The sequence below is a fragment of the Sphaerodactylus townsendi genome, linkage group LG10, assembly GCF_021028975.2.
Source record: "Sphaerodactylus townsendi isolate TG3544 linkage group LG10, MPM_Stown_v2.3, whole genome shotgun sequence".
In the NCBI taxonomy this organism is placed as follows: Eukaryota; Metazoa; Chordata; class Lepidosauria; order Squamata; family Sphaerodactylidae; genus Sphaerodactylus; species Sphaerodactylus townsendi.
This window is the reverse complement of record NC_059434.1, coordinates 67,529,372-67,554,007: the sequence shown is the minus strand read 5'-3', so window position 1 is coordinate 67,554,007 and position 24,636 is coordinate 67,529,372. Positions and strand designations below refer to the sequence as shown.

At 43.7% G+C, this 24,636-nt stretch overlaps 1 protein-coding gene across 8 annotated transcripts in view; it reads right to left on the bottom strand.

Moving 5' to 3' along the window:
* Nucleotides 1–23,745, bottom strand: part of CENPE (centromere protein E) — a 59,852-nt gene extending 36,107 nt beyond the window's left edge. For 6 of the 8 annotated variants that reach the window (XM_048510066.1, XM_048510067.1, XM_048510069.1 and 3 more), the window contains exons 1-21: nucleotides 23,613–23,745; nucleotides 21,032–21,126; nucleotides 18,104–18,193; nucleotides 17,899–18,017; nucleotides 17,397–17,519; nucleotides 16,928–17,009; nucleotides 16,743–16,810; nucleotides 15,728–15,796; nucleotides 13,300–13,351; nucleotides 11,472–11,559; nucleotides 10,919–11,048; nucleotides 10,471–10,590; nucleotides 8,733–8,891; nucleotides 7,920–8,052; nucleotides 6,944–7,041; nucleotides 6,559–6,615; nucleotides 6,319–6,474; nucleotides 4,393–4,467; nucleotides 4,030–4,170; nucleotides 1,986–2,108; nucleotides 131–293 (exon numbers count right to left, since the gene is read on the bottom strand). In XM_048510066.1, coding sequence (XP_048366023.1) covers nucleotides 131–293; nucleotides 1,986–2,108; nucleotides 4,030–4,170; nucleotides 4,393–4,467; nucleotides 6,319–6,474; nucleotides 6,559–6,615; nucleotides 6,944–7,041; nucleotides 7,920–8,052; nucleotides 8,733–8,891; nucleotides 10,471–10,590; nucleotides 10,919–11,048; nucleotides 11,472–11,559; nucleotides 13,300–13,351; nucleotides 15,728–15,796; nucleotides 16,743–16,810; nucleotides 16,928–17,009; nucleotides 17,397–17,519; nucleotides 17,899–18,017; nucleotides 18,104–18,193; nucleotides 21,032–21,126; nucleotides 23,613–23,668 — 2,197 coding nt within the window. In that variant the 5' untranslated portion in view covers nucleotides 23,669–23,745. Of the gene's footprint in view, nucleotides 1–130; nucleotides 294–1,985; nucleotides 2,109–4,029; nucleotides 4,171–4,392; nucleotides 4,468–6,317; nucleotides 6,475–6,558; nucleotides 6,616–6,943; nucleotides 7,042–7,919; nucleotides 8,053–8,732; nucleotides 8,892–10,470; nucleotides 10,591–10,918; nucleotides 11,049–11,471; nucleotides 11,560–13,299; nucleotides 13,352–15,727; nucleotides 15,797–16,742; nucleotides 16,811–16,927; nucleotides 17,010–17,396; nucleotides 17,520–17,898; nucleotides 18,018–18,103; nucleotides 18,194–21,031; nucleotides 21,127–23,612 lie in introns of all 8 variants that reach the window. The other 2 variants (XM_048510068.1, XM_048510073.1) reach the window with 2 other exon arrangements.
* Between the last annotated feature and the right edge of the window lie 891 nt (nucleotides 23,746–24,636).

The window sequence follows — 24,636 nt, the reverse complement described above, 5'->3', positions numbered from 1 at the left end:
GGCGAGGGGGAGAGAATAATGTGCCCAATTTCAAATGAAGGGAAGTAATATTCTGCTATTAGCCATGATGGGCATAACACAGCAAGTATTTGTAAGACGTTCCTGTTGACAGTACATTTTGGAACTTTACCTTCCAGGAGAGAAGTGAGCTTTGCATTTTCTTGAAAATAATACTGCAGCTCTTTCTGCAAGTCAGACTGCATTTTTTTGTACATGGCTTTGCCTGCTTCTACCTGGCTCCTATAACGTTCCACATCTTTACCCATGCGGTCATAATCATCCAAGAGTTGGTCCTACATGGGAACAATTAAAAAAAATATTACTCCATGCATTTACATGTTGTAACAATGCTTTAAGTACAAGTACAATGTTTTTTGATTCTTCAGCTACATCTGTACTTTTGAGACTGGGTAGTTGGGGCAAAACAAGCGCCAAAAGGTTGGAGAGGATCACAAAAATTGGGGAGGAGGGCACTGCTTCCGAATAGGTGATCTCTACGGTTGCTCGGAAGAAACAGCTTGTTTTGCAGCATACACGCCTTGTCCCCCCGATTAGGTTTCTGCTAGGAAGGATCCAATTGCCAAGCAGAGATGGTTTGTTTTGTAGTGAACTCCCTTCCCCTGACTAGGCGGCTGCTGGGGATCGCCAGCAGGGAAAGAGAGACCTTGAGGCTCAGGGGGGAGTCTCAGCCCTTGGCAAGGCAGACTACAATGAGAGAAGAGGAGGGGAAGCTAAAGGTTCCTGAGGAGATGTTAAAAATGTCAGATTCTATAAAGTGAGAGGCATAGACCTGTCCTGGCTGTGATTCACCTGCCCAGCTAATCTGCCAACTGGTAGAGTTCAAGATCCTTTTATTTCTATTTCCAAGAATAAAGCAGCAGTGGCAACTAGGAAATACAGCTAGCCACAAAATAGCTGCCACAGCTTATCTTCAGTACCACAGTGAAGATTCTTATGTTGTAATGGCAGCTGATGCCAAAGCCACATTTCTAAAAAATGTTCCAGATCAACAGATGATGATGATGTATTAAATTTAGTATACTGTTCATCCCCAAAGGGCTCTGGGTGGTGTCCAATAAAACCAACGAACAATACAAAACGAAACAAAAAATAACCTAATACAAAAATCCAGTAGCAACATCATAACCCAACTGTAGATGGCATCCGAGATTCCCTCACCCACCATGCCCAGGAGGGGACCAGCAGTTTGCTGAACAGATGGTACAAATAGATGGTAAGCAAGGGCATTAATAAAAATGCTAATGGTACAACTACTATCAGGTGGAGGTCTATGGAACTGGACTTTTTTATGTTAAAAAAGGGGTCTGCATACTTGAAAAATTCAGAGCCCAGTTTTTTATAGGGTCGGTTCAGGGGCATGGCCACGCCCCCACCCACCCCTGGGGCGTGGCCATTTCTTCCCAAACTCCAAGTTCCGCCCCCGCCTCAGTGTTTATAAAAGCAGCTCCTCGTGGCCGGAGGCCAGGGATGGCAGTCTCTTCTCCCTGGAGGCAAGGGAAGAAGGGACCGCCAGCTGGGAACCCAGCCGGGGTGGGGGGTGGGGGATTTGAAGCTTCAGACATGTAATGGGGGGGGGGTTTGAATCTGTGAACCCCCCTTACCTACGTCCTTGTCAGAACCACTAGCTTAGATGATACCAATCTTGTAAGCAAGTGCCAAAGTAAATATTCTCGATCTTGGTTGGGCACCACCCCACTTAATTGCACTCCAAAACAGTCAAAGACAAAAGGCAAACTCCCATCTGAATCAAGGCAAAAGGATAACCAAGGTATAATTAAAAAAAATATAGAGCTGCTTTCAATATATTTAGGGGAAACAAGAACTGCCCTCCTGTCCACCCCAAAATTCAATACAAAGAAACACGTTAAAGAGGACAATTCCCTCATGCCCTGAGGTTTGTTTTTCTGATGTAAAGCAAGGAGACTTTTATACAGTTCTAGATACATTAATGAAAGAAGACTCACATTTCTCTCTTTTAGCTGTAGATTTTCACTCCGGAGGAAAGCAGCTTCCTTCTTGGCATCTAAGGCTACTATTTCAGCATCGTTGAGTGACTGTTTCATTTCATCTGTCACTTGACTTGTTCCCTGGAAGAATTGAATAGTGATAAGATATATATATAAAATTGATCACACACCTAAACAAGATGTGCTGATGGTAACAGGTGGCTAGAAGACAAAAGGAGGGCCAGAAACAGAGACAAATATTGATGGCAGATTTGGGCTAAGAGTATGAGATGGTAGCAGGAGAGCAACTCATAGAATTTGGCAAAGGAGAACTATTTGTTCATTGCAAATGCACATTTCAGGCAACCAAACAGACATGGTCATCGCCAGATGGGCAGTTTAGAAATCAAATAAATTACGTAATTGGAAGCAAAAGATGGAAGGGCTCTGTTAAAACAAGACCAGGAGCCAAATGTGGCACAGACCATTAATTGTTATATATTGCAAATTAAACTGAAACTGAAGAAAAACCCAAGAACATTCATACCTAGTGTCAAAATACAATCCAAGCAACAGTGCTGAGGCGTTTAAAGACCTGATAAAGAACAAATTTGCATTACTAAGTTCAAGGGACTGTAAACCAAAAGAACTATGGGTTAAAACGAGAGATATTATTGTGGAAGGATATGCAAAGACTATTCCTGCAGCTCCCCAAAATGAAAAGTGTCAGTGGATGACTGTGGAAACTCTTAATCACTAAAGAAAGGATATATTTAACTCCCTGTCTCTTCAATGTATGTGCAGAACATACAAGGAAAGCTGAATTAGATTTAGATGAAGATGGAGTGAACACTGGGTGGGGGAGAAAGGAACTGTTAGCAATTTGATATATGCCGATGATGCTACTTTACTGCCAGAAAATACTGAAGGCTTGAAATGACGACTTCTAAAGCTTAGTGTGGAAAGTGCCAAAACAGGATTACAGCTGAACATCAAGAAGACAAATGTAATGACTACTGGATTATTACTCAATTTTAAGGTGGATAATGAGGAAATGTAGGAAAACTAGGCAATGAAGAAAGCCGACAGGAAGGAAGTAGATTCCTTTGAAATGTGTTGTTGGAAGAGAGTGTTACAAACCACCACAAGGACAAATAAGTGGGTTCTAGATCAAATCAAGCCTGAAACTGTCACCTAAAAGTTTAAATGTCTAAACTGAAGCTATTGTGCTTTGGTCACATTATAAAGAGACCAGAATCACTGGAAAAGACAATAACGTTAGGAAAAGCTGAAGGCAGCAGGATAAGAGGAAGACTCAACATGAGACTGATTGACTCCATGAAGGAAGCCCCGGCCCCCAGTTTGCAGGACCTGTGCAAGGCAGTTAACAACAGGGTCACCGTGAATGCGAAGCGCCTTGATGGCACTTGACACACATAAGATAAATATTCATGTGCAGAAACTTCAGGAATCAAGGAGGACAATAAAGGCTTTGGAACTGGAAATGGAAACGAAACTGGTTAAACAAAATTCTGTGAATTCAGCTGGAAAGGCAGTCCGTGTCCCCAGAGAACAGGGAGCACTGAAAACCAAATGTGATTTTGTGGAATGAGGGACTCGATTTTATGTCATTGCCTTGCATGTATCTATGAAGTTTGTGTGGGGCACTGCTCAGGATTCCTCAGAGAGAAGATGGCAGTATGATTATGACACGACTGGGTTGGGTAGGCAGAGAAGTTAAAAATCACAACGGCTATTCCCCAGGAACCCATTCGCCACTGGGGAGAGTTGAGTGCTGTTGGTTCAGATAGGCCAGTCAAATCCCTGTGGGAAGTTAGCCTGCATCTTAAGATTTTATGCTATATGCGGTGGCTCCAGAAAGGCAGAAACTATTCAAAGACAATGACAACAAGAAAGGGGTTCCCAGAAGGAAAGCAGTTTGAAAATGCTTCTTCTTTGGGGAATAAAAAAAAATCTAAGCCTTCCCACTAAAAAACTAGTTTTAAATTCCCAAAACACAATGAAGATTTTCCAGTTCACCCAGCTGTTAATTTATGCTTACCGTTAGGGATGCATCTGCATTTCTACTACTTGTCTTCTGAGATTCTTCCAAAAGGTCACGTAGCTGAATTATCTGTTTTTCCAGTAATGCTATTTTGTTTTCTGCTTCCTTAAGTTGCAATTCTTTTGACTGCAAGTCATCCTATAATGCAAAGAAGAGAAACAGCAAATGCTAGAAAACAGATCATAAGATACCACATTCAGGGTTTTCTGGTTTATCTATTTCCTGTGTCTTTCAAGTGTTATACAGTAACTCAAACAGACCAGTGTTTTGCTAGCCAACTGTAGAACAGTGAGTCTCTATGAGTAACATGCTCGTTCCATTGTGTTGCATGCAAAGCCGCCGCCACCAGCACCAGCTCACCTGGAGATCTTGATTGTACCCTTCAGCATTTGCAATCACAGCCTTTAAGTTGGAAATTTCATGCATTAGTTGCATCTGTGGAGCAATCGAAGCAAAAATGTACATGCTGTTAGGAAGCACCCGTCCAGCGGTTTACCTCACCGCAAAAAGCAAGGAAGTTCTGCACAGCTTCCCTTCAGATCTACTGAGCCAGTTGGAGATTAAAAGGAAGCTGCGACTAGGAAAAACAGCCCACAGAGGAAAGAAGTCCTAAGAAACCAAGTGTGTAACTGTTCGCTATTGTCAGGGATGGCACCTAGATTATTGAGATGCATTCCTAGCTTAATGTGTTTGCTGCAAAATATATGGGCGGTGATTGTACCTAGTTGAGATGCATACTTGCTTCAATGTAATCGCTACAAGATATATGTACTCAGCCTACTATATGTTACCACTGCTGCAAGGGGACATTCTTTCAATGCTGGGGAGGAGGGGGGGGAGCCATTTCCTTCTCTGTTTTGCAACTGTTTCCCTCTCTGCTTTGAAGCCGGCAAATGTGTGGATGGCTGAAGGGAATGCGGGGGTGGGGAGCTGTTTCCCTCTCTGCTGTGGAGCCAGTAAATGTGTGGATCACAGAGGGGAATGCGGGGTGAAGGGAGCCATTTTCCACTCTGCTGCTTTGCAGCCATTTCCCTCTTGGCTTTGGAGCCGGCAAATGTGTGGATCACGGAGGGGAATGCAGGGGAGGGCCGTTTCCCTCTGTCTTTTGTCAACCACGTTTCTTCTGTCTAAATCCACGGTTTCTCCCTCTGTGTTTTTTTCCACTGCTTTCAAAGCCATATCAATACAGAAGGAGTTTTGGGTTCAAAGTCAAATTAAAACTACACTAGTGAAAGTTAGTGGGAATGGAGGGAGAATCAGCCAATCCGAAAGCGGGAGACGGAGATTACCTGCGCATGTGTGAAAGATTGCAGAAGAGCTCGCGGTACAAATGGCAAAGCACCGGGCTCGTGAAGAAACAACTGGGGCATAATACACTGGCCCTGCCTCAAATCCCGGGAAGAACCAGGGAGCAATGAAGAGTCAGAAGCAAGATAGGTAAGCTCCCGGGTATCTACCACGGGGCATTTTGACGTGAAAAATCAGCCTCCATTTTATGGTTTCACACACCTTATAGATAACTAGGCTTGACACCTTCTGCTCCCATTGGAAACAGGATGTTTCCGTAATTCCGTGGGGGTAGGAAGCTAGGTGGCTTTATCTCTAACTGTCTCTAACCTTGGAGCGCTTCAGCTCTGAAGTAACTCTTTCTCACATACTTTGGAAAAACAAGAGGGGGGAATTATTTCTGAATAAAGGGGATAGCAAAAGCCAGGTTTGCCAGAACTGGCTTTTTACAAGCTGGGTGCTTTGCTGCCTTCCAATAAATACTGATCAGCAATCTAGAGTTCGCTTACTGATTCAAGGTTCGAGACCCAACAGCTACCAATCAAGTTTACCACTTCTCAACTCTTCAAAAAACAAGGCAGAATGAAGCATTGATACAGGGTGGTAGTTCCAGGAGGGTAGTCAAGTTGGTATGCAGCGCAAGAGCTAGATTAGAGTCCAGTGGTACCTTAGAGACCAAGAGTTTTAGGATATAAGTTTTCAAAGATCAAAGCACCCGTAGTCATCAGATGCAGGGAGCTCTGACACTTTGAAAGATTATAGCCTGAGGTTTGTGTTGGTCTCTAAGGTGCTACAGGACTCAAATCTAGTTTTGATGCAGGATGGTGTTACATACAAGGGGAACCATCCGATACCTGTAGTATGCATCAGTTATGGGTTCATACTGAGGCAAGGCACTGCTGATGAAAAATCAGTGCCAAGTTTCCAGAGAAGAAAGCCATTACTAGACAAAACTTTTCAACAAGAAGAGTCTCACTAAGTCTCATTCCCCCTTCTTACCTCATGTTCCTCTGCAGTTTTCTTTTCAAGAACTATGAATTCATTTGTTTCTATCTTTTCAGTCAACTCCTTCACTTCTTGCGACAGCTGTTCTTTTTCTAACTGTAAAGTCTCTAGTTCTGCGAGGGTAGCTTCTTGTTTAGTTACAGCACAGTCCTATGAAGTTAAAATAAACTAGAATAAGAGATATTTTTAACTTGGCCATTAGAACAACTCCTAAATAACGCTAAGCTGACTTACCCTTTCTGCTGCAAGCGTTTCGCAGAGGATGACAGAATCTGCAAAATCTTTATGGATCTATAATTAGAAAAATACTTGAGTGAGCAACTTAATTCTGACTCTGCCCCCTCACCCTAATTACAATCCATCTGGTATTAAACCTGTGTATCTTAAAAATATGCAGGATGCAACCACTTTTTCTGCTGGAGAAAAAGACCCCCCCCCCACCCCCCGCCTAAGGATATGCTAGGTATCATGGGACCTGAATGCCCAAAAGCAGTGTGGGATAGGAGCTGTGCCAAAGAAGGAAGCTGAGTGGATCCAGCCCAATACAGTGGTAGCATAAAAGATGAAGTCACCTAAAGCTGTTCGTGAATACTAATAGGCAGGTTCCAGGCTTGCTTACCAGACTCATTTCAGGCCCTGGAATCCACTCCTCTTCCGGCACTGCTGCAGAGATTGCCAGGCAGGGATCGTCGCATTCTGAGATATCTGAAATTGCAGCTATATACACAATACAGACCGTGGTAAGGGCGGAGAATAAATGCAAAAAATAAACATCCAAATTTTCACCAGTAAGATAGAGGTGTGTGGCCTGTAGGGACGTGGGGTCACCCATGTCTCCAGGCATATGCCTTTTGGTTACGTGGGAGAGCCGGGTGCCCCCTCACTTGGCTAAAAGGCATGCACCCCAGCCACCTGCCACTGAGCCCCCCCCCCCAGCAGGTCGGCTTTTGGCCTCCTCAAGCCCCGCTCCTGCACAGCCCCACCCCCAAGCACAGGGGGCGGCATCCAGAGAAGGGGGATGTCTTCGGGTGCCATTTCCCTCCAATAGGTTTCTTCAGTAAGACAAAATTTAACAGAAAGACAGCTGCACACAACAGCCCTGGAGTGCTCAAGAGCAAAAATGTGAGCATTCTTTCATATGCTTAAAACCTGAAATGTTCGCATCATGGAAGGAAAAAAAAAAGGAATATCAAGCTGAGAGAGCCAGGATGAGACAGCCTGTTGGATCAGCATTAAGCTTCTGTAACAACTGTGGGTAGCCTGAATCAGCCAGGCATCTGGGGCTTACTGTCAAAAGTCTGAGCTTTTGAGAACCCACCCAGGAGACAAGGCTAGCCAAGGGCCCACACCCTCCTCTGACACTGTAGCTCAAACACAACAACAGAATAACTGAGAGATAGAGCACTTTGAATAAACTAGTAGCAATTTAACTATTTACGAAATAGGCAATTGAGCAGCTGCAACTTAGCATGCGGTCTATCCAGTACCCATACTGCAGATTTCTTAATTTCTTCAACTAGACATACATTCAATTTGATTGCCCAGTCTTTTAGAATATTATGCTACCCACATTTCTCTCAGAAAACCACACTTACATTCTTCCATCTCTGATAAGGCTGACATAGAGACTTTAAATCTTTTAGGTTTTTCAGGGAAATCTTCTGAAAACAAGTCCCTGTTGTGGCTTATTTGTCCAGGGGCCCAGGTAACTCTCCTCCTCTTTCTAGCCTGAAAGCAGAATTGTACCAACAATATATAGTCAAGAAGCAAAGAACTAAAAACTATGCTGTTAACATAGGGTTATGACAGATTTCTGATCACGGTGAGGCAGGGGCCACGGTTCCCTGGAGGAACACATTGCCCAGCACACCAAAGGCCTCAAATTGCCAGTTCCGGGCCTCTGCCTCAAAGAATCACGGCCAGGGTAGGCACTTATTAGGACTGACCCCCAGTGACGCTGTTCTGTATATAGCAACTGAAAATGCCCCTGTGTTTTTATGCACTGTTACCCACCATACGAAAGCACAGAAAGTTCACTGAAATGTATGGTCAAAGGCTTTCACGGGCGGAATCACTGGGGTGTTGTGGGGTTTCTGAGCTGCATGACCATGTTCTGGTAGCATTTCACTGAAATGATTATCTCTATTTCATTGCTTTATAGTTTGTTCTCAGTAGAATGGTTTTGTCCAACCCTTTATGGGACATCCTGCTTCTTTCTTTCTTTTGTATTCACTGAAAAGAACGTTACTAAGACCACAATCCTTAGCAAATCTGGTCAGAATCCTACTCAGGCGTATTCCACTGAGCTGACTCTTGGGAAAGCATTTTCAGGATTGCCCTGTTAAGTGACTCTTTTGTAGCCATCCCCTTTACTGAGACTCTTCTAATAACTAACTTCCCAAGCTCACTTTTAACTCTTCTTCTTGCAGAAAGGAAGATGAAGGGACCACCAACTTGGCCAGGGTTCTTATCCTGTCCTCCTGCTGCTTTTGCAATGAGTTCTTTTCCTCCAAGAGCTGTGCGAGCTGGTCCTTCTCTTCATCTCTGGTGTGACAGCCTGAAGAAACCTGAAAATTAATACATTACAACATTTAACTGCAACAGTGTACACAGCAAGTCAGAGGCGTAGCTGGGCCAAACTGCGCCCAGTGCGCATTCCACATCCCCCCCCCCCCTTCCCACACTTGCCTTAGTTTCTTTTTCAGGCTTCAAAAGGCCTTGTTCTCAGTAAAAAAAAAAAAGGCCTGATGGCATAGGAGGTTAAGAGCTCGTATATCTAATCAGGAGGAACCGGGTTTGATTCCTAGCTCTGCCGCCTGAGCTGTGGAGGCTTATCTGGAGAATTCAGATTAGCCTGTACACTCCCACACATGCCAGCTGGGTGACCTTGGGCTAGTCACAGCTTCTGGGAGCTCTCTCAGCCCCACCTACCTCACAGGGTGTTTGTTGTGAGGGGGGAAGGGCAAGGAGATTGTAAGCCCCTTTGAGTCTCCTGCAGGAGAGAAAGGGGGGATATAAATCCAAACTCTTCTTCTTCTCCCCAGGAGACCTTGTGAGCCCCAAGGTAGTTCCTTAGGCCATTTTTACTAAGAACAAGGTCTTTTGAAGCCTGAAAAAGGAACTAAGGTAAGTGTGGGAAGAGGGGTGGGGGGCGCCGTGGGGGGAAGGGGAGGGCCTGGGGCGATTTTTGCACCCCAGGTGCGCCTGGTGCACAACGCACCCCCCGTCCCCTTGTGGCTTTGCCACTGCAGCAGGTGATTCAATGCATCAAATGCTGGACTTCTAAAACTGAAATGCTGTTCTATTCCCCCCACCCCATTTTTTTCTTAATGTTTGCTTGCGCTGCTCCAAATGTCTGTGTAGGACATTCCTAGATGCAGTTGCTATGACTTTCCATTGGAATTAAAAGATTACTTTTAAAAGCAGATCTTGTATCCTTGCCAGATATAGGCAGCTGGCCTTGATCTACAAGGGAAGGCACCTCACATTCATGGATGGACCAAGGAGACCTGCAACGTGCATTGCAAGAATTAAGGGGAGGTGGAGACAACTGATCCTGCTAACCACAGTCTGCAACCTATCCCGTATTCTGGTTTAAGCTACTACAAGTTGAAAACTAAGGACTACACCACCAATACAGGATAAGCTTAAAGTTATGCGCTCTTATTTGGACATCACATGTATGCAGGTGGAGAGAGACAGGGTGGTAGCATCCTTACCTATATTTTGACCCACATGGCAATGTTATCAAGATCATCAAGTTTGATTTTTAATCTCCAGCTCAACCAAGTTTTTCTCTTCTGCTCTCTGCCTTATTAAGAACTTGTGTGTTCTAACTAGTGTTTGGGAGGTATCTCATTACTTGCTCGCTTTTAAATGCTCAAAAAGGAGAGGGGCCTTTTTCCCAGTGTCCCAGCAGCTTTTGATGCAGAGTAGGGAGTTAACTCTACCATGCCCTGAAACCATCCCTTCCTTGTACTGAATACCCAGCTTAGCAAAGACTTCTGGAGAATCTGAAAACCTGCTCAGCGTCCTGCCATACATTTGCTGGTCCCAGAAGAACAAGGCGTTATGGTTTCCCACAATCTTTTGCTGAACCTTGGGAATTTTAGTTCTTAGGATTCTGAACAAGAACTGAAAGCACACCTCTTCTAGGCGCCGCTTCAAGTCTTCAATTTCTCTTCGGTACCTCTTCAAGAGGGCATCATCATCCAGAACCTCATTCACTTTGGGGCTGTTTTTCATCTTCTTTGCTGTACTAGCAAACTTGAGGAGGCAAACACAGAGACAAATCAACATCAGCAAGTTTTACTAGCAGAAGCCAACACAAACTAAACAGGAAGGTGACCTGCGCGGGCAGAAGAATCCCTCTTCCGTTTTATTGTCCTCTTCAATTTCATGTCCTGAACAAGTGCAGACCAGACCAGTCAGGGTGGACTGATTGGACAGGTTCAGGAGAAGACAACAACAAGGCAGACACCAAATGGGGATGAATGATCCGAAGACATGATCTGATGGGGTGGCTTGTGCCGAAACACAACATGGTAGTTTCTTAAACATAAAAATTGGAGAACGACTCACAAACTAGAATTACCTGAAGGGTGCTTAATGTCTCTTCCAGAGATACTGGAGTAACTGTACAGATGATAACAGTCTTAGCATTCCCGCCAAGCGAGTTCTGTAAAATTCTTGTAAGTTTGCTGTCTCTATAATTTATGAAGCCTCTGGTATAAAAATAAATAAATAAATTGCAGGACCCAGGAGTGAGGAATTCACATTTTTATTTGTCAGAAGTGGCAAAACTATTTTAGAAGAAGAAGAGTTTGGCTTTATCTCTCGCTTTCTCTTCTGTTAAGGAGTTTCAAAGCAGCTTACAAACTCCTTCTCTTCCTCTCCCCATGCAGACACCTTGTGAGGTAGGTGGGGCTGAGAGAATTCTGAGAGAACTGTGACTGGCCCAAGGTCACCTAGCAGCCTTCATGTATAGGAGCAGGGAAACAATCCAGTACATCAGATAAGAGTCCACTGCTCGTATGGAGAAGAGGTCAATCAACCGAGCTTCTCCAGATTAGAGCCCACTACTCTTAACCACTAAGCCACCCCAGTTAAGCCTCCAATACAGTGAAAGAGCAGGTTCTTGTACTTACCCAGACTGATCGTCACAAAGTTTCTTGATGACCTGACCCAAGGTGAGCAGGCTCCGGTTTATATTGCAGCCTTCCTTAAATCGAATGCCTAGGGGTTAAACATTATCAGGGTAAAATGGTGCTGACTGCAGCTCGCCTCAAATTACTTTTGCTGCTGTGACACAGAGCCACAACTTCAACGTAACACCAGCGGTTTGTTATTTTAGAATTCTGAGCAATAGCCATTCATTTAGGGACAGTGTGGTGACATACCCCTTCAATCCAACGCAGCAGGGAAGCTACGTGACGCAACACCATCCTATTCAGCCCTGCCTACTGACCTCCGTAGAATATAGAAGTTAATAAATAACCTTCATATAGAACCTAGAAATTCTTTGGAAAGTGGTGGAATAAAAATGTAAAAATTAAATCAGGGATTGACAAATTCCAGGTGCAAGGTCACAAAGGGAACCTAAAATTTTAAGCAAGAATTCTATTGCAGTGTCTCAGCAATTCTCAGTAGAAGTATTAAGTTTTTCCTTTGAGTCGTGAAATAGATATGTTTGGAATCATGGAACCTTGCCCTGGCAAAGTTATGTAGGTGTAGTAAAGGGAAAGTCAGCTGAGAATGTGCAAAAAAGCTGGCTGGATTCAGCACAAAGATTTATTTATCATTTTTGCATTAGGATGTTTTGTTTTATGACATTAAAATAAATGTGCAAGTTTTAGCCATTGCTTGTTGGTATGCAGTCTTCACTTTACACCATTCAATAGTGGAGGATAAGGCCAAGTGCACTTCTGAACTGGCTAAATGCCTTCTATACTTGGTTCAATATTCAATTTATAGAGCTTTTGAAAACAGGAACAGAATGATAAAGTATTGAGAAGTTCAGTAAGGTTTTGAGGTTAGCTTTTTTTGGTTGGGTGATGGCAATCAAGAGTTACCATACCTATTGAGATAATACAATACCTCTGTCATAGCTTTAATACAATTATAAAAAACTGTAGAACGGGAGATTACTGTTTAACGTTTTCATGGCTGGAAACAAATGGCTGTTGTGGGTTTCTTGGGCTGTGGTCCGGTTGTCTTTGCTCCTAATGTTTCGCCCACATCTATGGCTGGCATCTTCAGAGCTGAGTCACAGTTCCTCACCGTGTACAGTGTGGAGAGATTATGCAATTGCAAATGAACCCCTGCCACACCCTGCCTTTGCTCTTTAACAACAATACCAAACAATAACAACAACACACAATAACAACAACAATAACAATAACAACAACAACAATGCATCAACAAATAACAATATCAACAAACAATACCAACAACAAAATGTCATCACCACCAACACTACCATACAATCACTCCACACTGTGCCACAGAGAGAAACGCATGCTTCTGTGACATGCCTCTGAAGATGCCGGCCATTGATCCGGGTGAAACATCAGGAGCGAAAACTACCAAACTACAGCCACACAGCCTGGAAAACCCATAACAGTCAGTTCAAGATTATGTTTTGGGGGTTGTAATGATTAGAAAGAAGTGGTAAGCTGCAGCGCTGGTCACAATCTGAGTTCGATTCCAACAGAAGTTGGTTTCAGGTATCCAGCTCAAGGTTGACTCCATGCTTGGTAAAAAGAGCACCCAGCTTGTTGGGGTTGAAGTGCAGATGACAGCAAACCACCTTGTACACATAGTCTGCTAGTAAAAATTGCGATGTGTCAGCATCCCCTGGCTTAGCGTGACCTGGTGCTTGCACACCTTTACCTTTTAATCATTAGAAAAGACAGTCCTAAAATTAAGTTACTGAGCAAACTTCCAAAATAAGCTGGTTGAACAGCAGGTACATACCGTCCGTGCCTGTTTGGCTAGCTCTTTCACTTCCCGCCAAGTCTACCAAATTCTGCAAAGACATTAGAAACCATTAGGTACAGAACTGATGTGAGGTTAATTCATGTACTGGAGACATTGGACATTCTAAATATATGCCAGCCAGTGGCAGAGAAGAAGTCAACAGGGACCCTTTACCTTCTAGGAAGTATAACAGGGCTGGGGGGGCGGCGGCTTCTTGTCGCCAAAAGCTACCATTTCTGAAGCAGCTCAGTTCCCGAAGGCAAAAAGGTGGGAAAAACCTGAGTGACTAGTTTTCCTGTCTGAAGAAGTATAGGAGCTGAAGGGGATGTACATTGCAGCTATTCATTAATTTTTAGTTTATTTATTTTTGAACTTTTACCCCACCCATCCCCCAAAGGGCGGCAATACAACAACAAAAACAACACTTAGTAAAATAACAATATCCTAAAACACTTTAAAGCAGCTAATACAATATAAAACAGCTTAAAACAACCAAGATGGCGACTTAAAAAAACCCCAAAAGTTCCCAGGAGGCCAATAAAGCAAGTGTTAGCCTGGTTGGCCTCCAGAAAAAGCCCGGCAGAATAGCTCCATCTTACAGGCCCTACAGAAACAACTCAAGTCCCGCAGGGCCCTGATCTCACTTGGGAGTAGATTCCCCCAGATAGGGGCCAGGACAAAATAGACCCTGGCCCTTGTCAAGGCCAGCCAGATATTTTTCAGGCCAGGGATAACCAGAAGGCTCTCCTCCGAAGAGCAGGGGACCTGATTGGGCAATATGGGGAGCCTTGTGGCCGCATGTTCAATTTTTTAAAAAATGTCTGGATTAGAGTCAAGGGAAGGCCTGCATAGTGAGTTACAATAGTCCAGTCTGGAGGAGACCACTGAATGTATCACTGTGGCCAGGTCAGAACAGGAGAGATAAGGAGCCAACTGTCATGTCTGGCGAAGGTGATAAAAAGCAGTCTGGGCCATTTTGGTGACCTGAGCTTCCAAAGAAATCTTGGAATCCAAGATCACCCCCAGACTGCTAACTGGTGAGGCCAGATGTAAAGTTTCGCCATCTAGCACAGGCAAACTAAAGTCAGCTGGCCTCTCCCTCTGACCCACTGTATGAGCCTGTAATGTCGTTCTGGCCCCTCAGTAGCTTTACATGCCAGATGACGGACGGCTTGCTGACTTCTCCAGCCAGCTTTCTCCCAGGCTTCCAAAGAAACAATCTCCTCTGTAGGAGTTTCCTCCTCCAGACAAAATAAAACAAAACAAGAAAGCTCCCAGCTACAAGTTGAGAAAGTCCAATAACTTTTTTATTGAGTAACCAAGGAAGCCTCCTCAGGTAGTCAAGAGAGACTGGATCATAGTTTCAAGAAGCCAAACCTCCAAGTACGTTTTTAGCAAAAGGTTTCCCAGCCTTGTTGTCATGATCAGTTACCTGATCTCCCTAGCCCACAGCTGGTGCTTGTTATTAGCCATTGCCATTAATCACCCTCAGGTGTTTACATTCTAGGAAATCACCTCCTCTCCTCCAGGCAACGCCCCAACTGGTAGTGCTCAAGGCTACTATACCACTCCTACATACACCCACCCATTTTGCTATTTGGAGTATCATCATCATCTCTATTTCCATCTCCATCATCTCCACCTCCACCATCATCTCCACCACCACCACCACCATCATCATCTGATGACTTATGGTGACCCTGTAGGGTTTTCAAGAGCTTGGAGGTAGTTTGACATTGTCTGCCTCTGTGCCGTGACCTTGGTATTCCTTGGAAGTCCCCCATCCAAATAATAGCCAGGGTCAGGACTGAGAGTGTGTGGCTGGCCCAGTAAACTTCCATGGCAGAGTGGGGATTCCAACCTGAGTTCTCAATGTCCTAGTCCAACACCTTAACCACCAGTGTTTAAAAACCAGTACAGAATAAAAGAGGGTAGACTTCAGCAAAACTCCACTCCAGACATAGAAAGACTACAAGGAAAGAGAATTTTTAGGAAAAAAGTGGAGAGATTAACATGCTATTTATATTTTGATATTATGACTTCAGTTTGCAGGCAGAGGTTGTGGAGTTTTCAATACACCGCTCTTGAAATGTAGATGTGTCTGAACTCCAAGGCACACTTTGTTCAGAGACAAGTTTCTCTGACGTGAACATACTTAGGACCGGTGTGTCAGACTAACTGCAACCTACATCAACATTCAGAGATACACACAAGATTCCTGACTGAACCATTCCTAGTTTATAGGTTAGCAGTTCACAGACTTTCTCCCTCCTATATTTGAAGCAGATGTTGGGCTCGGATTGCCTGAAATCGAATTCAAAAGTGGCAGAGTGGGATCTTTCAGCAATACTGCAGCATACAAATGATTACCTGCTGTCATACTCAAACTCACTTATAACCTCTATGGTATCTTTCCAAAACTCACCAAGTGAGACACCATGACAGCCCCATCACAGTTGGAACTCGAAGAATCCCTCTCCTTGCTTTCAATAATCTTCAAAAGAAATGGAACAGAGCAATGACTCAGGGTTACAGCAGAATGCCTAGTTATGAAAGCACAAGGGTCTTCCCACTGCAAGAACTGTAATGTATACATACACCCTCCCAATTCCCCCCTGAAAGTCAATGGGGTACTTGTGCAACAGTGTCACCAAGTTCAGAACTGTCCCAACATCCACAATTAAATTACAGGGCATCATGCAGGCAGTATTCAGCCACCACTGGGAAGGAAGCCAAGCTAGCTTCACAAGGACCCCAGAGAAGGTCCCCAACCTTCTTGAGTCCACAGGCATCTCTGGACACTTGACAGAATAGTGGCTGCAACCGCAAAACATCAGAGAGTGAGGTCATGAATAACTCAAATAGTGAACCTATCACTTCAAGAAGCAGCTCTGTTTAACAGCATGCCTTTTAAAACGAACATCTAAAAAAAAATTCTTGCATACACACTTCAGCAATGCAGTGAAGATCCTTGAGCTAGGGTAGTGTTTTTTTTAAATATCTGCGCAGCCAGTCAGAAGACCTGCTGGGCAAAAGCCCCACTTGGCCCTATCATTTTCTAAAAACACGTGTTGGTCTTAAAACAGGCATCTCGTTGGGGAACTTGCCCTAGTAGTGGTGGCGAACCTTTGGCACTCCAGATGATATGGACTACAATTCCCATCAGCCCCTGCCAGCATGGCCAATTGACCATGCTGGCAGGAGCGGATGGGAATTGTAGTCTATGACATCTGGAGTGCCAAAGGTTCGCCACCACACTGGCCTAAAAGTATAAGGAACAAGGATTGAGTAGTGCCTTTTTCCCTGCTAGCCCATACATTCATTGGGCACCTGAGACTCAAGCAAGACCCAGTCTGTATGCACCCACCTTGATTCCTACTTGGCAACTGAAATATATATACATATACGCAACATGCTGAACAATAGCCACGGCCAGTTACCATTCTGAAGATCGTATGTGAACGGCTGCTTCTTGCATTCATTTTTGTCTCCCCATAATGTCTGCTTTCTGTTTAAAAGAGACAAAATCACACATAGGATCAGGTTTGCTAATTAGCGTAAGGCACAAAGCCGGTATAAATGGGTTTTAGACCTGTGTTGTACCACTTGAGGCCCAAAAACTTACTTTCGCCTTTTTGTAGCCACCTCATGACTTCCTCTGGAGAAACCACCACCTCTTCAATCAGGTCTTCGACATAGATAGTCCTCTGCAAGAAAAGTCAGAATGTTCTTGCATTACATACATACAGTCTTCTTTGACTGCTTTATCACTGATTTGCAGCATCTAGAAGGGGTAGCAGCTGAATGTTAGGGAAACATCTTTTTTAAAAATTTCGTGGTCACTTTGAAAAATTCCTATTCTGCTGGGAAAACACTGAGACCTGCAGCTGGGATCCAGAAGAGCGGTTTTGGGCATGCACAATGCTGTCATTTTTAAAAACACACATTTCAAGCACAGAAGCATGGACTTCTCAGGCTGAAAGATACACAGCTGTACATGCAAAAGACCAGTATTTTGCCTTCCAACCCACAAAGCTTTTAGAATATAAATGATTTTCTTGAAATCTAGGAGTTTCACAACTTTATTTACTTACACTGATGTCTTCCCGGATTATGAGAGGTTTTTTCTTCGTGATATTACTACACAGCAGGTCTTTTATTGTCTCATTATGGATTTCCATATATGAGATGCGAAGTAAGAACTCCCTATCTGGAATCTTAAAAAAAGAAAAGAAAAAGAGAAATCAAGAAGGCATAGATTCAAACTTCAAACATAAGATCTGCCCAACAGGGTGCTTCAGCACTGCAGAGTTTCAGCACGGCCATTCTACCCAGTCATATTCAACTTTGGTTTCATATCTCCTTGGTTCTAAAGAAACTTGTTTTAGATAAGCAAGCCAATATAACAGCAGCCTCCATTTCCCACAGGAGTGGGAAGTTACAGAAGAGGAAGAGCGATCAGCAGGCAGGAAAGGTCCTCCACGACTACACTCGGGAGGAAAGCCTAGAACAGTCAGAGCAGATGGACGTGTAAATGCACTCCACTTGCAACATGCTTTCGACACCTGAAAGATAAAATTTAGCTCATGGACTTACGCTACAGATGGTCTTGAAGACATCTTCAATTGCCATGGGTAGAATCCCTGGAGAACTCTCTGTTCCCAACATTGTATACGTTTTGCCTGAAGCGGTCTGGCCATACGCAAAAATAGTGCCTGGAGAGGATGCATAACTCGGTTAGCTCAGACCAATACGCGCATCAGCCGCAATTATGCACGCGAGCCAATATTTTAAAAGATACCATTATATCCTTGAACAGCAGATTTTATAATTGGATCAGCCACTTCTTTATAAACTGTGGAGGTACTTTCTTCCGCATGAAATACTCGATCTTTGAGAGAAAGAAAGAGGGGTGGGGGGGAAAGGATTAGTCAACAGATAAAGCAGATTCTAGTCCCGTTTTACTAAATTGTCAGTTGTGAAGCAAACTGATTTTATTATTATTAACTTCTTCTGTACTCTGCCTTTCTTCTCAGTGGGGGCACAAATTAGTTTAAATCACTCTCTTTTCCTCCATGTTAACTATGCAACAAACCAATAGACGATTGCCCACTGCAGGCTGTTCCCCACCCTTGCCCTGCTCTGGCCAGACGTGCTCTCACTTTCCCCAGGGAAAGCAAGAAGCATGCGCAGGGAAAGAGGAAGCGTATTGGGACAAGAAATCTTGCCTGAACTTGCTTCTTCTCTTGGTGTGCCGCAAAGAAGGGAGAGCGCAGGGACAACATATCTTGCCCCGACTCGCTTCCGGTTCCACCACACACCAGAGTGCTGGTGGGTAATCAGCCAGTGAGCTAGGCAAGGGGGTTAAGTAGGTCAAGGTCAACCAGCAAGCATATATAGCAGGGTGAGGTTTCATACTCAGAGATCCCAGAACCTAGTCTGACAAAGTAGCCACTATACCATGCTGGCTCTCAACTGTGCCTGGCACTGTAAAGCTGCTACTTTGGATCACTTTACAAGATGTTTAATTATGCACCAATATTGTTTCCAAAAGGATAAGTTTCAACTAAATACATATTCTGGCTACTGAGAATTAACTTTATAAAATATCAATATATGCCAAAGATATCACATACCCTCTCTCCTGATTCTTCAAGGCCAAAAAGACTGCCAATGGCACACTAGCTGTAATTCTACTTACTTAGCCAATGACTGTCAACCCATCTGATTTGGAGCTGACTATTCTGACTAACAGTAGATGTTCAGTGACACAGACAGAGAAAGGAATCTCCCAGTTGTAGTAGCTTAACAGAGGCCAGGGGATGAATGGCTTGGGTTGAGGCCAGGGTATTTGGGGACAGGCCTCCTCCCATGTTGTGTAACCTGCCAGTTAAGATCCGTCACCCAAGCCATGATCTCAATGCCTCCACCATCTTTAGAGGTGAGATGGTTGGCTATCAGGCTTGTTTTAATTCCCTTATGGAATGTTCTTCCTTTGGAGGCCCACCTGGTACCTTCACCACTCTTAGGCAGTAGGCCAAAAGGCTTCTTTTCACTCAGCTTTTTGTCCAAGAGTTAAACTTTTACTATTGAAAGGAGAGAACCAGCGTGGTGTAGTGGTTAAGAGCAGGTGTACTCTGGAGAACCGGGTTTGATTCCCTGCTCTGCTGCTTGAGCTGTGGAGGCTTCTCTGGGGATCTAGATTAGCCTGTGCACTCCAATACATGCCAGCTGGGTGACCTTGGGCAAGTCAGTTCTTTGGAGCTCTCTCAGCCCCACCCACTTCACAGGGTGTTTATTGTGAGGGGAGGGGGAATGGAAAGGAGTTTATAAACCCCTGTGAGTCTCCTTACAGGAGAACGGGGAGATATAAATCCAATTCTTCTTCTTCTAGTGTGGTTCCAGTCTGAAAAGCCTAATTTTATGTTGTTTAAAGGTCCGTTTCGTGGTTTATGCTTTTATACTGTGGCTGGATTTTAATTAATAATATTTTAAATTATTTTAAGTTTGTAAGCTGTCTCAGGCAGGTTCCTTGGAGAGGCAGCATAAAAATGTTGTAGATACGTAAATAAGACTTGATTAACCTGGAACTATCTGTATGAGAGTCATTTACCACTGGCTATGACCTTTCCCCAAAATTGTTTTACCCACCAGGCTGCCTTCCCAGCTAGCCTTAACAAGCTACAGCTAGGGGAGTGATAGATAGAAATCAAATACAAAACAAATATTGTACCACTAGGTTCAGATATAACTGCTACTGATACTTTAAGCTGTATGCGCGAAATGAAATACAAAAATTGATGTCAATATAGTGAGCAACTTTGCATTATTTTACACATAGTATGGACTTGATAGTAGTTCATTTTTGTGTTTAGATTCCCAGTTAGCTCTGGCATCAAATAAACACACTACAGATGCAAGATGCTGAGTCCAATTCAACACCACGTGTGCATGCAACAGCACAAGAGCAGCAACAACACATAGGGCACTTTTGCACATGAAAATAATGCACTTTCAATGTACTTTGCAGCTGGATTTTACTTGCAAAATAGCGAAATCCACTGGCAAACAATTGGGAAAGTGCATTGGAAAGTGCATTATTCTGCTGGGCGAAAGTGCCCATAGAGCTGCAACAGTCCTAGTCTGTATCATGAATCTTTATGAAATCTCCTTTTTATTCTACACAGTGGCAGGTTTGTTTGGCTTCTTTTACAAGCACAGTATTGGCTGCAGGGTCATCCTGCTCTATCTTGAGCCCTTCGGGGATCGGGCGGTATACAAATTAAATAAATAATAAATAATAATAATATCTTGTCTGAAAGCACTCTTAAAGGAACGTGGGACATTGAAGGAAGAAGGAGCAACACTGGCTCTGCCGAACTATACTACAGTATAGCAATACTATATGCTCCCTCTCCTCTGCAGCAGAATCAAACTCAAGAACAGAGCTTTATGGTTACCAGGAATGACACCCCAACACCACAATGCTAAACACAGTCTGTTGTCTGATCCTGGAAGGACAAAAGTTCTCATTGGGAGATACCAAATAGGGATAACGGAAAAATTTTCTACACAGTCTTTGCCATCTCTTCTGGCTGGCCCAACCTTGTCCCTTTTCCTTCCCAACTTGAACAGGATAGGGGAAGGCCTTGAAAAGATCATGCTAGCCAACACAGAAGATCATCTTTCTCCAGCAATTTGGGTGTTTTACGGTCCATTAAGAGCTTACCAAACGTGAAGAACTTTGTTCCATCCACTTGTGAGATGCTGAATTTCTCACTTTTCCAGACAACGGTTTCTTTGTCTCCCGCCTCCGTATTCTCTCTTAAGGAACAGACACATTCACAGTTGTTATATTATTTTAGCAGCAGGGGTGGGGAAGGAGCTATCACATCTTCAGGCTGATCAGATAGAAGAATACAAAATACTGCCAGCAGCTTTCATAACCATCCATGAAACCACTTTACACTGAATTGGATCCTTCGTCCATCATGGTCTGCATTGTCCACTTAGATGGGTAACAGCTTTCCAGAGTCTTTGATTGAAGCCTTTCACATCATCTTTGCTGGAGATTCAGGGGAATGGAACCTGGTACCTTCTGCGTGGAAGGCAAATGTTCTCCTTCTGAACCACATCCCCTGTTACCCCTCCCCAATAAACATGTGAAAATGCATTCAGATTAACAAGGGGAATGAGTTTGTACATTTGTGCCAGGTGCAGCAAACCAGGAACTTTTACCCTAAAGGACTGGCTGTTGAAGAGAAAGTCTTCAGTAGGAAAAGGATAAGAGATATGTGACTTAAAATGGATATAGAGTTTATCGAGAAACTTGAGGTACTTATCCTAAGCAAATACTAATGGTGCAGACCTAAAGGAGGCAGTGTGGTGTGTGGTTAAGGAGCTAATTTGGAAAACTGGGTTCAATTCACCATGCCTCCACATGAACTCGGCTGGGTCTTCCAGAACTACCAGCCAAGGTTGAAGCAGGCAATGGCAAACCACCTCTGAATGTCTCTTGCCTTGAAAATCCTATGGGATTGCCATGTTATCTGTGGCCTGATGGCATACACAAGAAACCAAAGAACAGACACACTCCTTATCCCAGTTAAGATAGCTACAACAACCAAACATTCAAGCAGAGCTACTGCAGTTTGGATCATAAATTAATCTTTGAGCTAAGGGTGTGTGTGTGTGCGTGCACGCGCAAAATGGGGAATAGGAGAGAGGAAAAATGAAAACAATTGGAACGGAGGTGTACAGAGCAGACAGGACCAAATTGCCAGCTCTGAGTGGTGCAAGTGCGGCTTGGAAAAGAATGGGGAGTAGAACAAGATGGAAAGCAAAGATTGCCTATCCTATTCTGCAAAGAAATCAGATGAAAGAAGGAGGAGCCCAGTATTTGTTGGACATCCCTGTTGCTCTAAAAAGTCAGGCTAGTCATGTTACAGTTTAGTTTTCTACAGAAATAATTCTTACAGGTTGAGGGAACTTATTATACGATCAGTCAGTCTTATTATAGGGACTTCTGTCTCTTGACCAAAATTTCAGCTTTACACTAAGAGCAGACAGGAAGCACACACTTAACATAGCCAAGGTTAACAAAACAGCTGTGCTCAGTGGGAACTAATTTATAATTCTTTAGTTGTGTCTAAAGATAATTCTCTTGGAGGAGAGGACTGAATGGGTGTTGTGAATTGCCTTCAGATTGCAGGCGCCAGATGTGCATTGTAAATCTTTAAGCCTAAAGTATTCAACGCAGGTTTTGACATAACGTTATAGTTTGGTAACATTGTTTGATATAGTTAAGAAATTTGATATAGTTAGGAAATTTATAGGTAATATTGTATTCACAGCACCAGTTTATGTTGCATGTTTAAGCTTATATTGCAGCCCTGTAGAGTTTAATCATGTGAATTAATAATTGTTTTCTGTATTGCTTGTTTGTACTCTTTGAAAACTGATAAACTTGGCCTACCTGAAGAAAGTCTCAGTTTTTCAAAGCACAATTTAGAGCTAAATGTTGTTACAAAAGGATTCCCCTGGCCCTCCCTGCATGAATCAATACTCCCCATTTTGGTAAATCACCTGTACTAGGATGGCTGGAATAAAAAAAACCATTACTGATAAGCACGGATGTTTCAGAATAAGTGTTACTTTTAGATCTTGTAGGTATAGCAATTGTGATGCTTTGAAATGTATCCAGGAAACATTCTTTTCTCAAGCTTTTGGCTATAAAAAGGGTCTCCTGGGGAGAGTAAGCCCTGCTCTGCAGCGGGGAGAAGAATGTAAGCCCTTTTGAGTCTCCTTAAATTCAACCTCCTCCTCTTCTTCGATCAATGTGAAATAATACAGCATTTCCCCAAGCCAATTCTTTTCAGGAACACAAAATTTAAGGTGGCACTGAACCAGCTCAGGTTTCGACCCAAAGGGAAAATAGGTTTGCACAGATGATTAGAGGACACTACTCTCCGTATATAAATGCGTAATTAGATGTATTAAACGTGGGACAAGAGATATTAAGCACGTGCAGAGCCAATAACTCAGTAAGCTAATACCGTTGATTAATTTTTTAAAAAACCTAGTGATGAACAATCAAGCTGCAATTCGGGGGGAATAACATGCATGCATGCAAGCAAGTTTCTGCAGTAAGTCTGGCCCCAGGGCAAGCTATAGAAAGCGGCGTCCCAAACGCTTGCTAATTTAAAGAGTGATTGCAAGGGAGGCTTAACCCAGGGCTTGCCCTATGTCCATGGACCACAGCAGGGCTTACTCCCCACAGCGGGACCCCCTTCCCACAAACAGAAAGGCACCTTTCGATCAGCGGCCGCACCCTCACGCAGACCCGCACAGCGCCCTCGTCGGCCATCGCACCGGCAGCTCACGAGACGTCCACTCGCAGAGTTTCAGTTCCAGCGTTTGAATTTTGACCAGGACCCGTTCTTATTGGCCGCGCTTCTTACGCCCCGCCTCCCCGGTGGACTGTACTACTATTCTGGCTGGGAGGGGGAGAATGGGCGGGTTCACTTGAGGAAACCGCGGGGGAAGAATGCGCCCTCGTGCGGGACGCAGCAGGAGATATTATCAACGTGGTGCATTTTTTTAGGCGTCGTTGGAAAAGGAAGGATCGGAAAGCGTTGTTGTTTTTTAAACGCACTTTTTATGTCTTTGGAAAGGTTAAAATGGTTGGTGCTTCCTACCTCGATTCGTAGGCTTCCCGCATAGGGTTAAAAAAGGGGCAAATTTGTAGACTTGTGCTTTCTGGATTTTGGTGTGTGATTTTGTGTGTGTGTGTGTGTATTGTATTGCTAGCCAGGAAATTGTTTTATTGCACCACTTCCTAAGAGTATCTGAGTTAGAGCTAGGTGCTGCAGGTTCCAGCACCTGGTTCCAGGTGTTACCGCCCAGGAAAATAGCCAAAATATTTTCCTGAGTCAAGTTACCTGACTATGTAATTTATTTATCTATTTAATTGTTTTGTGTAATTGTGTGTGAACCGCCCTGAGCCCTCTGGGGGAGGGCGGTATATAAGCCTAATCTACTACTACTACTACAACAACAACAACAACAACAACAACACTGGCTTCAGGTTAGGACACAGAGACCTGTGTGGTTCAGAAACCTCCATAAGGCTTGCAAATGTATGTGATTGTGCCAATATTCTACATGGTTTCCCTCTCACCTCTGCCCTTTTAAGATGTAATGAAAGCCCCTTTAGTGTTGAATTTATGATTTGCCCGCTGTTTAGGATTATATTTTGACTAGGTTCTCCAGTTGGTGTAAGGTTTTGTTATTGTTAATTTAGGAAATTCTTATGTGCTTGTACTGTATTAAAGA